The 12694-nt window shown below is 42.2% G+C and overlaps 2 protein-coding genes across 2 annotated transcripts; one reads left to right on the forward strand and one right to left on the reverse strand.

Moving 5' to 3' along the window:
• The first annotated feature begins 1089 nt into the window (after positions 1 to 1089).
• fshb (follicle stimulating hormone subunit beta) lies at positions 1090 to 4244 on the forward strand. Its single transcript, XM_086193645.1, has 3 exons — positions 1090 to 1169; positions 2563 to 2746; positions 3998 to 4244. The coding sequence occupies exons 1-3, from the start codon at positions 1120 to 1122 to the stop codon at positions 4199 to 4201; spliced, it is 438 nt and encodes a 145-aa protein (XP_086049771.1). The 5' UTR covers positions 1090 to 1119; the 3' UTR covers positions 4202 to 4244.
• Positions 4245 to 7813: 3569 nt separating this feature from the next.
• On the reverse strand, positions 7814 to 11837 carry arl14ep (ADP-ribosylation factor-like 14 effector protein). The gene is made up of 5 exons (XM_086193657.1): positions 11746 to 11837; positions 10113 to 10308; positions 9883 to 10011; positions 8717 to 8757; positions 7814 to 8269 (listed from the first exon to the last, which is right to left on the reverse strand). The coding sequence occupies exons 1-5, from the start codon at positions 11814 to 11816 to the stop codon at positions 8041 to 8043; spliced, it is 666 nt and encodes a 221-aa protein (XP_086049783.1). The 5' UTR covers positions 11817 to 11837; the 3' UTR covers positions 7814 to 8040.
• Positions 11838 to 12694: the final 857 nt, after the last annotated feature.

Below are 12694 nucleotides of genomic sequence, written 5' to 3' on the forward strand. Positions count from 1 at the left end.
GAAGACAAACAAAATAAATGCATGTTTCTACTCACCAAAATAGACAGGAAAACTAAATAATGTCATTTTGGTCTTTGCTGATGAGTTTTTATGATCAAACTTGTTCAAAATAACATGATCACATTTACATGCACATCTTATTACTGTGTTAATCAGAATATTACAATATTCTGATCTAGCTCGAGTCATGTAAACACCTGCCATCACCTGATTAAGATCATATTCTGGTTACTCAAAACCTGAATAAGACACCTGCCATTAGCCTGTATGAACCAGAATACTGGGTCATGTAAACACCTTCATGGAAAAAGTCCCTTAAGACTTGTGTAGGAGTGTACTATTAGCCTTGTTGCAGCAGTTTTGATAAGTTTTAGTTTTATTTCCTAATTTGTTAAGGGGCAGGAATACATGGGATTGAGCCTATACATATTTTTCAAAATTACATACATCTAAAGATTGCATTTAGGCTTTGAAAATCATAAATTTGTGAATCTTGCAAACTTGGAAGTCTTTTGACTTACTGCCACAGAGCAAGTTTTATGTTAACAACTGTTACCAAGATAATTAACGCTTACTGTCTGTCGGTTTCAGTTCTAAGCCAAAGCATCAGAGCTCTTTCACAAACTAAAGAGAACGTTGTTTTCTCATTTACGCAAAAGATCATTCATGTTGTTCTCAGTTGCGTTTTGATAGAACGGTGGAAAACCTCTTTTACTTCTGGAGAAGGCCTGACGGTGACATTCGCCACTCGCCGCTACGTCCCAACTTTTACACTGGAAAAAGAGAAAATAATGACTGACGCATCTGCTGCATGTTTCCATTTACTGTGGGGGCAGATGGAGTTTTCTATCTCTGTTGATCGTCTAAGCCTTTGACTCATGTCATGTAAACAAGATTTCTGAAGGTAGCAGCCGGCTCCTCCTCCTGTGTAGGAGGAAAGGCCTTGAGCCGCGAGCTATCCCTGATCTGTTGAGGGGGGAAAAAATTAGGAGAATTTACTCTTAAGTCTAACCAGGTAAGAAAAACAGCTGCAAGTCAAGGCTGCCTGGATTAACAGTATTTAGCAGCAGCACTATTTAAGTGGGAGGGAGGACAGGCACAGGTGGAGAGCTGCTGCAGATGTTTAGAAGCTTCCAGCGTCGCAGGTCCAAAGCAGCAGGAGGTCACAGGTGAGATGATCCGAGCACAGAGACGATTGACTGAACTCAGTTTAGACGATAGATGACAAAGAAGAAAATATTCAACTGTAGATTTACCTGTGAGTAATCAGTTCCATTCATTTTTGACTGTAATCAAGGAAACTGTTCATAAGCCGGTAATTAACTTTTGTTATGCTGAAGGATGTTTTTGAAAATTTAATCAAGTTTTAATCACTCTATCAAGGAAGTGACTTTACTTAAATTTACAAAGGTCAGTCACTTCCCTCCATTATTTATCTTTTGTAAGATTTCTATCAGCATGCCGGAGGACAAAAGGGTATGTTGGAAGTGTTTAATTCAGGAAATTCTATCGCTGTCAAAAAACACACAGCACACACATGGACCTCAGGTAACAGGAGGAAATATCAGCAGCCAGATAACAATTCAAATGAAGTGTGTGTGTGTGTGTGTGTGTGTGTGTGTGTGTGTGTGTGTGTGTGTGTGTGTGTGTGTGTGTGTGTGTGTGTGTGTGTGTGTGTGTGTGTGAGTGGGTGAGGGTGGGGGCGCCCCGGTCACCCACAATGTTATTTGCATGTCAACATCCTCCTAGAAACATGGATAAACACAATATCAGATTGTCACTTCGATTACAAGGACCAAAAGAAATGACATATTATTTCATATTATCTACTTCATATTTTACTGAAGTAGAAGAAATTATTTTCAGTTGAGACCGGGAACAAAAAAATCTCATTTTCCACGGTTTAGAAGTCTTGATGATGAGGTTGCTTGATTGTTAAAAAGAGTCTCCACGCACTAATGTGATACAGTCACTTGTGGCATCTCAGAAAGACACGTGGGCTTATTCACAAGACGAATTTGTTTATAGTACATCAAGAGAAAAAACTAAATGTCAACAGGGTATTTTATACTGGTAATATAAATCTGCTAATGTTGTTTGCAAAAAGTGATAAATGATATGTCAACAAGCCATTTTATCTAAATGAATTGTTGAGTGTTTCTGTCTAATATTAACTAACAATTTGACTAACATTCATGGCAAAAACATTGTTTCCCCCCCCCCCCCCCCAGTATTTTAACCAAAATCTATCTGTATATTTAATCATTAGTTTATAACAGTGCACTCCTTGGTGGCTGCTTTAGTATTGTTGTTTGTAGTGGATGTTGATGATACTGACCTCTAGCTGGTGTTAAATTTAGATGATGGAACACTTTGATTTGTCATTGCAACTTCAGAGTTTTCCACACTCGTGCAGATGTAAGGAGGCACTGAGGTGAAACTCTAAAATACCTCCTGTACATCTAAACCACTGTGAAGTGTTGGGACAGAAGCTACCTCAGACCTCAAATAGGTTGACAGGGCTCCACACCTAACATGATGCTTGATCCCCTCTTGTGGCAGGAGTCTGCGCTGCACCCGGCAGAAGATGCAGTTGGTTGTCATGGCAGCAGTGCTGTCACTGGCAGGGGCGAGCGAAGTCTGCAGGCTCGACTGTCATCTAACCAACATCAGCGTCCCTGTGGAGAGCTGCGGCAGCACCGAGTACATCTTCACCACCATCTGTGCAGGACAGTGCTACCATGAGGTAATGCAGGACTCCACATAGCCGCTGCTGGTTCAGCTGTGTGGTGTGTTTTGGGTAGAGAAGCATGTTTTGGTGGGTACTGACACACCAAATACTGCAGTTCCCAACTCACGTGTAAAATAATAGCCTTTAGATATTTTTGTGTTGAGGCGGCACAGTGGTGCAGTTAGGGTTAGCACTGTTGCCTCACAACAAGAAGGTTCCAGGTTCCAGTCCTGGCTCCAGCACAGGATCTTTCTGTGTGGAGTCTCCATGTTCTCCCTGTTCCTGTGTGGGTTCTCTCTGGTACTCCAGCTTCCTCCCACAGTCCAAAGACATCAAGAGTGGACGAGGCTGATTGATACTCTAAACTGACCGTAGGTGTGGCTGTGATAAGAGGTAGAAAATAGATGCATGGATGTTTATTGTTAAGCTGACACTGAGGAAAATAGTTAAAATTTCATGATAAATTAATATTGATATTGATATTAAATTAATGTAAACAACAGATTAGACAAATCTACGTCATATTTTGAATTCCTTTTTTTCTCTGGAAACATATTGAAAAAAATGTCATAAAATAGTGTGAGACAGAATAAATCAGCCCAATATTATGTGGGATTACCCAATTGATTCTTAATTTAGAAAAAATACTTTTGATCCTTAATGCTGAAGTTACACCTCACAGTTAAAGACCTTGTGAGAAAAGCACATCAGATTTACTGGTCATTATGTAAGCGATCTAGAGTCCACGGTTTAAGGTTCCACAGCTCAAGTGTCTTGGAGCATGACCAATCCATCAAGAGTATTTAGGTTGAACACAAATGTAACCAATCTCAATCAATCAATCAAATGTCATTTGAAGAGCCAAGCGTGCCTCACCCATTTAATATAAAAGGAAGTGTACTTTATACTTGGTTCACTGCAATTATTATTCATTCACTGAAATCTGAATTCCTTTCCCAATTTTTTTATGTTGAAAAAAAACATTTCGTCGGTAAAACTGTGAACAAGTTAAATATTTCCCTTTCCCTATGGCTTCAGTATCCATCATCAACTAAAATGACCATTTCAGTGTTTAATTCACAAGTAAATTGTTCTTGTACTTTTATTACACATCTGAGTTGTACAATTTAAGGACTTAGATAAGAACAATTCTCACTGAAGAACAGACATTCAGTGTGTGTGTGTGTGTGTGTGTGTGTGTGTGTGTGTGTGTGTGTGTGTGTGTGCTTGTGTGTGTTCTGTCTGATCTCTGTCCCTTGTTCCCAGGATCCAGTCTACATCAGCCACGATGACTGGGCCAAACAGGAGACCTGTAATGGTGACTGGACCTACGAGGTGAAGCACATCCAAGGCTGTCCAGAGGGGGTCACCTACCCTGTGGCCCGGAGCTGCAAGTGTGCTGCATGTAACACAGGAAACACGTACTGCGGCCGCTTTCCCGGATACACACCCAGCTGTCTTACCTTTTAAAGACCACGCCGTCCATGCTCATCAACTGTGTCCCTTGAGTTAACCCTACAATAAAAACAAATCTTCAATATGTAACATTTGTGCAATAAAATGTAAGAAAAAAAAGAAAAAAAGACTAGACCTATATTTCCTGTAAAGTCACAAAATGTTTCAAAACCAGGCTAAAGCGATCTCCAGTCTTATTCAAAGCCACCAAACTTGTGCAAATGTTTATTCTATTTTTTTGGGATTTATTTAAAGTCTGACATCATCAATCAGAATTGACTGTAGGCATGTTACGCTGTACTTCTAGCAAAGTGGCGTTCATCAGCGAAGATTAGCTCTTGAGAAGAATTCTAGTTTGTCTGACTTTAGTTCACCTCAAGGTGTTTATGGGTGTAGAAGACGAGGCTTAGACGTGGATGATGCGTTTGAGGGTTTGTAAATGGATGTTTTAGACAGTTTTGCTCGAGACGTCCAAATGTCAGTCACTGAAGGGCAAATAACACTTTTTGGGTAAAACGTCCTTTTAACTCAGATGTGACAAGGAAATTGTGGGAGAACTCTCACTAACGTTCAGCACTGTGCACTTTGTGTAAAGCTTTTCTGTTGATCTTTTAATCGACTTGTTTGCTTCCGCATGGGCTATAAATTTTGAAACTGATTACATTAAATATTCTGCACACGGGGCTGAGGAGCGATAGATATGACAGCTCCATTATTTCATTGTCTCTCCATCCATCCAGGAGGACCTCTGACTTTTTGGCACTCATGTCACATCTCCTGCTCAGTGCCAACACCGTCTGCAAGATAGACGCTGACAGATTCAGTCCGTTTGGGTCATCGGTGTCCTTTAATAGCATCTTGTTTTTATCCAGCGGCTCCCTGAGGGTTTGTGCTCTTTTCTCTCTAATGACTGCAGCAGCCAATACGTATATAGAACTTATCAAGTTTAGACGTGTCTGTCATTGTGACTGCTCTGCTGGAAGGAGAGAGTGGCCTTTTATTAGATGCCTTTGTGCCAAGCAACAGTGAAGTCTTCCTTGAGTCAAACTCCCTAAAGGATAATAGTTCTAAGAAGGTTATATAGCGCCCGGTCCTAAACGCATCAAGGTCACTACTACTATCTGTTATTGGCAGCCGTTACAGGCGCTCAGGGCTCCGGCTGCTCTCGCTCGCTGGAGGAAAATGAGATATTTTCATTAGGATGGAAATGAAATCCTGCTTCAGAACAGGCATTTGCTGTTGCCTGATGTTCTGAATTTGTCTGGAGTTTCAATCTGCTGTGGTCTCTGAGCGGCTGAGCAGCCAAGTTGAAACGGACCTGTGCAAGCATCTAGAGAGGAGACTTCTAGGTCCACCAGGGGCGAAGCAGCAGTGAGAGGAAGGGAGCGGCTCAGTCTCATTTTTAACTCTCACTAAAGTCACAAAACATTTTTGGTTAAGGTTTTTCTTCTTTGTTGACTTTTACATCAGTGTGGGAGACGTGTTGTCTCCTGTAGGTTGCCAGGATGTCGGAAGTGAGCAAGCCGCAACCACTTCCTGGTTTGGACCATCACGCTCACCGTGCTACACCACAGCATCGCACTCTCACCTTATCCTTGGACTGTTTTACATCAAGATTGTAATTTATTAAATAAAGATGAACTGATATTTAAGTAGCCAGTGGTGTGTTTGTCATCTTTCCCCCTCCAACAGTAACTGAGGGCAACAGGTTTATTTAAAGGCTTGGACAAACATTCTTATAATCCAACTTTGATACACAAACCCACGTAAAATATGAATGACAAGTTTTGTTCTTACAACTGAATTTAAAACATCTCTGGCTGAACCATGTTATGTGTTCAGTCCTCAGAGACTTACATTACTGAACAACAGAATAAAGATGAAAATATAATATCCAGGAATACACACACTACAGAACCAAGGACAAACTGATCAGCTCATCAAGCCAGGCACTAGGTTCCACCTGGTCTTGTTGTAATCTGGTTTAGTGGCTTCAATTTAATCAGCGTAATGTAAAGCGGCGTTGAGGGCACTGTGGGAGGGAAATGTGACAAACTCAACTGCTTAGAGATGAAAGAACCAGTAATTCCATCAGTCCCAGATACTGGACACTTTCTGTTGGCTAATGAAGTTAACTAGACTGAGGCACATCGCGGGTTAAAGAATTCTGATGTCAGGAGGCTAACATGCGCAACCCAGAGCTGAGCGCCGGGACAGCAGGAGCAGGTCAAACTGAGACAGTGATGTCAGAGGAACTGCCGTGTCACCGCCACACCGGGCACAAATGAAAACATCAAGAAGGAGATTTCGACTCAGATGTGAATCCCTGACCGGACTCAAGTGTAACTTTTAGAAAGGCCCATGCAATATTCCTAGAATGAAAATGCCACATTTCATGAAAATCGGCCATGTAGTTTTTTTTTGTCTTGTCCAGTCAAACAAATGGTGATGTGATGCTGCTGGCTTGAACATGCATTGTATCCTTTGTATCCCTGCCTACAGATACAACTTTTCAAATTGCTGCTCTTCACACGATCTTCTGATTTATTTAGTTAATCTAATGGCACAAAGACACAGCCTTTATCATGAAAGCAAAGATCTGGATCCACACTGTGAAAGGTAGTGCAGAAATAGTCTAGTTTTACTTAGATGACATTTGCATGCTAGGTATTAATTCAGTTCAGTCCTTGAAGTACTCGGATATTTTGCTCTCACACACACACACACATCCCTGTACTTATATCTTTGTGAGGACTTTCATGGAAGTAATACATTCCCTAGCCCCTCACCCTAAACCTAACAATCTCAACTGACTGCCTGACCCCAACCTTGACCCTAAACCTAACCTGAACCTGATTCTAACCTCGACCCTAAAACCAAGTCTTGACCTTCAAACGGCCCTTTGAAGATCTGAGGGCCGGCTAAAATGTCCTCACTTTCCAAAAATGTCCTCACTCTGTCAGTTAAATACGTATTCTAGTCCTCAATGTGTAGCAAGTACAAGAACACACACACACACACACACACACACACACACACAGCTCTCTCTTCAGTGTTCCAATGCAGATATTCCACGTGTTCCAGTGTCAAAACACAGGCACAGCACGCCTCTTACCACAGGTAATCGAGGACCTTGCTACAGACAAGGTGGTGGACTTCCGCAATTGACAGGAAGTCACATGACCTCTGTGGCAGAGGTTTTTACCCCCCACTACAGAAGTCACGGGACTTTCTTCCAGTTGCAGAGGCAGAGGTTAAGATGTTTGCCCCATGATCTGCAGACAGGTGCCCTCGAGGTGAACACGGCAGACGCCTGCATGTGGATACGAGGCCTGACGACGTCAAGGTGCCCCAATGATTCTCTCCAGGAGCTGGGACTTCACCAGAGTCCCACGACGACTTGTTTCAGTCCAAATGTTCAATCTCAAACTGTGACTCTAATAACATGTACCACATTTCTCATTCATTCATTTCAGTTTGTATGAGCCAGGGTCAGTCACCCACTTCAGATCTGACAGCATCTTTTTACTTTCCTCTAAATAAATCAAACTGTTGTCAAAGATATTCAAGCTCAGACTCTTCAGTGGAACAAAGTAGGATTCACACTAAATACTAGAGGTTCAGGTCTGAAGATGCACCAACACACATTAAGAATGTAGTTTATTAACAAAGGTAGGCACATAATAGATGTTTTTAGAGACGATACACAGAAATAAATCTATGAACACTAAATTCTAAAGTTGAGCAGAATCCTCACTGTTGTTCTGCACTTTTCTACCGTGACAGAGGTCAGGAAACAACGCTGCAGCGTTCTTCACAGCCTAGAGTTCATCAGCTGTAGGGAAGATGTTGAACTAAAAAGCAAACTTGTTGCGGATGATCTCGCCTCCCTCCACCTCCACCTGCTCGTAAAGCCACTTCCTGTCGCACCGGCACTCCACCCCGCACTTGCGAGAGCCACAGTCGGGGCAGGGGTAGAAGCAGCCCATACAATCCACGTCCAAACAGTCACACATGTCCTTGCCGTTGGACAGCAGTCGGCCTTTGCTGTCGTAAACTCTGCTCTTGGCTCCCATAGACTGCCTGCAGGGTCCAGAGGACAGAGGACAGAGCACTGACTGATGCGCCACCTCCACTCTTCATGTAGATTAAAACTCAACCTTTACTCAGACTAACATGGTAAGTGAGGCGTGAGGGCGTATAACAAGAGAAGTACTTTGTTATGCAAAATGACAGAAGACATGATGCATGCCATCATTTGACGGGGTACAGTAATAGTAATAGTAATAGCTATTCTTACATCTCCTACACGTGGGCAGGAAAATCCCGGGTCTAGTTCCCTACAGCGCCTCTACACGCAGTCGTGGTCCTGGACAAGCGACAGTCAAGGACGACTGCAATCTGGACCTTGCCCCAGTATAGGGTCAGGTGAAGCTTACAAAGGATTTAAAGCTGATGGAACAATGGAAGTGCTTTTAAAAGCTGCAGTGTTTAAATCAACCACACCCACAGACCCATGCACAGTCTGACCTGTCAGACAGCTGTTTTCCTCCACGGCTGCCTCGTCCGCCCTGTAACAAAAATATTTTTGAAGCAAAGTTCATTCGTGTTTCATGCAAGCCATAATATTCTAAAAGCACAAATAAGTCTAAAATCTTGATGCCCTGTAGATGAAATTCAGGTTTATTAGATTATTTATCACATGACATTCAGCCTGTAATTGTCACACTGGGATCCAAACATATCCTCCACCAAGCATCAGAGACAGGTTGATTTTTCTGTCCGGTGTGTAAATCTGGTATGAATGTAACAACATGTCATGATCTCATCTAGCTCAACAGCAGGAACGCCTCAGACGGTCTGATCCCTCTGACACACATGCCCATCCTGCTGATCTAAAACCGGGCTGAACCGGAGTTTCAGTGCAGTTCGGGGGGAAAAGTTAGAAAAAATGCGCATTTTGCACTTTGCCAAGCGCACCAAACATCATAAACACACGCGGCTGGAACACCGGGGCCACCTGATCTCCACAGGAACATCTTTCATGGTGTTGTGAGTGTTTTTTTTTGTTATGTTTTGTTTTATTTGCTTCACTCCCTTTATTTGAACCATTTCCTTTCACCCCTCATATAAGCCGCTCCATGGTACACCCGGACACAAGCCGAGACCCCTGTTTAGCTGGGGGCCACAGTTAGCTGGTTCAATCCACACCAGAGTTGTGAGGAGCTTTCAAAGCAGCTCCTAAGTACCAGACGATCCACAGAAACACATCAGGGTTTGTTGAAGTGGTCTGACAAACTCTAGCGTGACAGAGAGGTTAACCGCTCGGTACAGAAAAGTACCTCAGACTTCACGGGGTCCTCGGGTGTACCTCAAAAACTCAAAAATCCATTTTCTAATGACCAGGTTTTGGAAGGTTCGTTAAAGTTTTATTCTTTCATTACAACATTTTTAAATAACCTGACAGCAAAGCAAATTCAGGTTCCAGTTAAGAAACGGATAAAAGAACCAAATCAAGTTGTTTCCAGGCTTATTTGCACTTGGTTCTAAATACAAAACACAACCTTTTTCTTTGCAAACTGTTATTCACCACATGACACAAAAAGGCTGTATATTTTTTATTCTTTGGCTGGTTTTGAGGTAGAAAGGGGGACCCCAGCTCTATACCTCGTCTACCTATAATACCCACTACTCACCCTCATGGCGCCTCTTTTTTCACGGCGTTGATTCGCAGCCTCCCTCGCTCTGTCTCTCTCTGCTTGTGTTCCCATTGGAGCGGCGACATTCGTCTCCTTTGGCACAACTCCTCTTTTTCGGAGTTCAATCTGTGAATGATTTTATGAATTCAATTCCATAAGACAGGATGACTTGTTAGGACTGAAGACGGTTTCTGAAAGATTGGATATGTGATGTTTTCAATCCTCACCTTTAAAGAATCTTGCCCATGGCTGAATATAGTTGGCACTGCGTCCTCCCTCAGGAACTGTTTGCCATTGTAGTCCCTGAAGCAGTCTGTCCTGAAGTGCTCCGAGCAGAGGCAGGTGTTGGCGGTTGGTATGAAGTTTTTCATCCCGAGGCTGTGAACCCATTTTGAGGCAAGCTGAGGTTTGCTGAGGGGGAACCTGAGGGTAAAAAGAACGATCAGAGAGTTATGCAAGCTGATGGTGGTTAACTCTTTAAGTGGAATTTGGAAGAAAAAAAAAAATTCTACATTCAACATCCATTTTCTATACCGCTTATCCGTTAAGGGTTGGGGGGGTGGAGCCTATCCCAGCTGACATTGGGTGAGAGGCAGGGTTCACCCTGGACCGGTCACCAGTCCATCGCTGGGCCAACAGGAGCACTTAGGGGTTCAGTATCTTGCTCAAGGACACTTGGACATGGTCACCGGGGGAAGTGAGGATCAAACCAGCAACCATTTGGCTGCTACATGGCCGCACAACCTCTGAACCATGCTGCCCCCCATTCTGCATCATATATTAGTTATTTTCATGCCCTCAAAGTATGTAACCCTATTTCTGAAGAAGCAAACCTATGCAACAAATACATTTTATGAGGTTTAGCCCATCGAACAACAGTGGGTCAGACATGTTCAACAGCAGCTTGGATATGAGAGTGTGCAGGGTTCTAGAAGATCACCACTGGAAATATTTGTTGCCTTCTCATGGATTTGATGTTGTAACTATCTATATAATATTAGGGTATTTATTTCATGATTTAAATGGGCTTCAAAGCTAAAGAGCAAAATACCTCCAAATATCAGTGAAGCCAGCTCACCGGATATTATCTAAATCTCTTTAACCTTTTGCTCACTTTGCACCTACTTTCTACCGCAAATTTTTATTGGTAGAGTTTAATATCTAAAATTCTATTCAACCTGTGTTTTATTTTAAATTTCACCTTCTGATAATCATTCTGGGTTTTATTCTTTATAAACTTTTTAAACATGGGTTTAAAATGACTTCAGCAAGCTGTAAATGTCCTGTCTTGAATGCAAAGTACCCTGAGCAAGCAAGTTTACTGTTATTGTACAGATTGACCAGTGGGCTGGCTAATACGTCTCTCCAATGACACATTTCTTCATTCTTGATTTATACCATGGAATTGAAACTGCTTCGTGATAACAAAGCTGTCATCTACCTTGTATTTGCAGAAACATTAAAACCAAACCGCCCAATGGAGCGTAATTTATCGAAGACAAGACCACCGTTCAGGTCAGTCATTGTGCTGTTGTTGGCTCTTTTTCAACTCATGTTTCAAACCAAACCAACCAATATTAATATAAACTTCTGATGTTATTTCCTATTGTTAGAAGATGTTAAAGCTATTAATCAGCTAATGTTAGCCATGTACTAACTTTAGCCTGATGTAAAACGTCAATTGTTACCGCCGACATGAATGTTCTCCGCTACAACGTTACTAAACCGCAGCGATAGAGAGAAATATTGTTAAGTCGCTTTAACTTGACTAACCCTGTGTAACAATTTAGCTTCTAACATAAAAGCTAGAGAGGAGACAGCTGTTTTAACTTCGTCTACCGCTAATCTGGTTACACTCACCTGTAGAATCTTATTTCCGACCCTTTGACAAACTTGTTGTTGCACCCTATAGCCGCACAAATCACAGGCATCGTGTCCGTGCAACTAAACAATGTAAATTAGTCGAGGCTTGTTTTGAAAGCGAGCATGGAAGACGATTCCGCCTCCTCCTCGGCTATGTTTATATGTTAACTCAGGCACTTCATTTGGTGCATACTGCCACCTAGCGAGCTGGAGCATGTGGCCTTGCATTAATTGATGGAAGAGAGATAGATAGATAGATAGATAGATAGATAGATAGATAGATAGATAGATAGATAGATAGATAGATAGATAGATGAATAGATAAATAGATAATCCATCCATTGAACCATTTTCTACCACTTATCCTGTTAAGGGTCATGGGGGGGGGGGGGGGGGGGGGCTGGAGCCAATTCAACAGTCCATCACAGGACCAACACATAGAGACAGACCCACAGTCACACCTATGTTCAGTTTAGAGTATCAATCAGCCTCGTCCTCTCTTGATGTCTTTGGACTGTGGGAGGAAGCTGGAGTACCAGAGAGAACCCACACAGGAACAGGGAGAACATGTAGACTCACACAGAAAGATCCTGTGCTGGAGCCGGGACTGGAACCTGGAACCTTCTTTAACCACGACTTTACTGACTCTCAAGAAGTCTGATTCTGTTGGTAGACCAGTCATTTTAATGGGAATTTTTGTCTCTCTACTTTGGGATTATGTAGAAGTATTGTTGCAGTGTTTTTTAAGTCTCAGCTGAAGGTTAATGCCCAGATTATCTCCTGCATGCACTTCCATGTAGTATTTGCTTTTCCAAATAATTTACTCTGGTAATAGTAACATATCTATAAGGGCTTCAATTGATCCAGAGAGATATTACAATATCATATGGGCTTTCATACTGGATGTAAATTTCCTGGCCTCTGTCTAAATGGCATCAATAATTCT

Source organism: Aulostomus chinensis, chromosome 2 (genome assembly GCF_037954235.1).
Source record: "Aulostomus chinensis isolate RoL2024-O1b breed Wild chromosome 2, RoL_Achi_v1.0, whole genome shotgun sequence".
NCBI classification, from domain to species: Eukaryota; Metazoa; Chordata; class Actinopteri; order Syngnathiformes; family Aulostomidae; genus Aulostomus; species Aulostomus chinensis.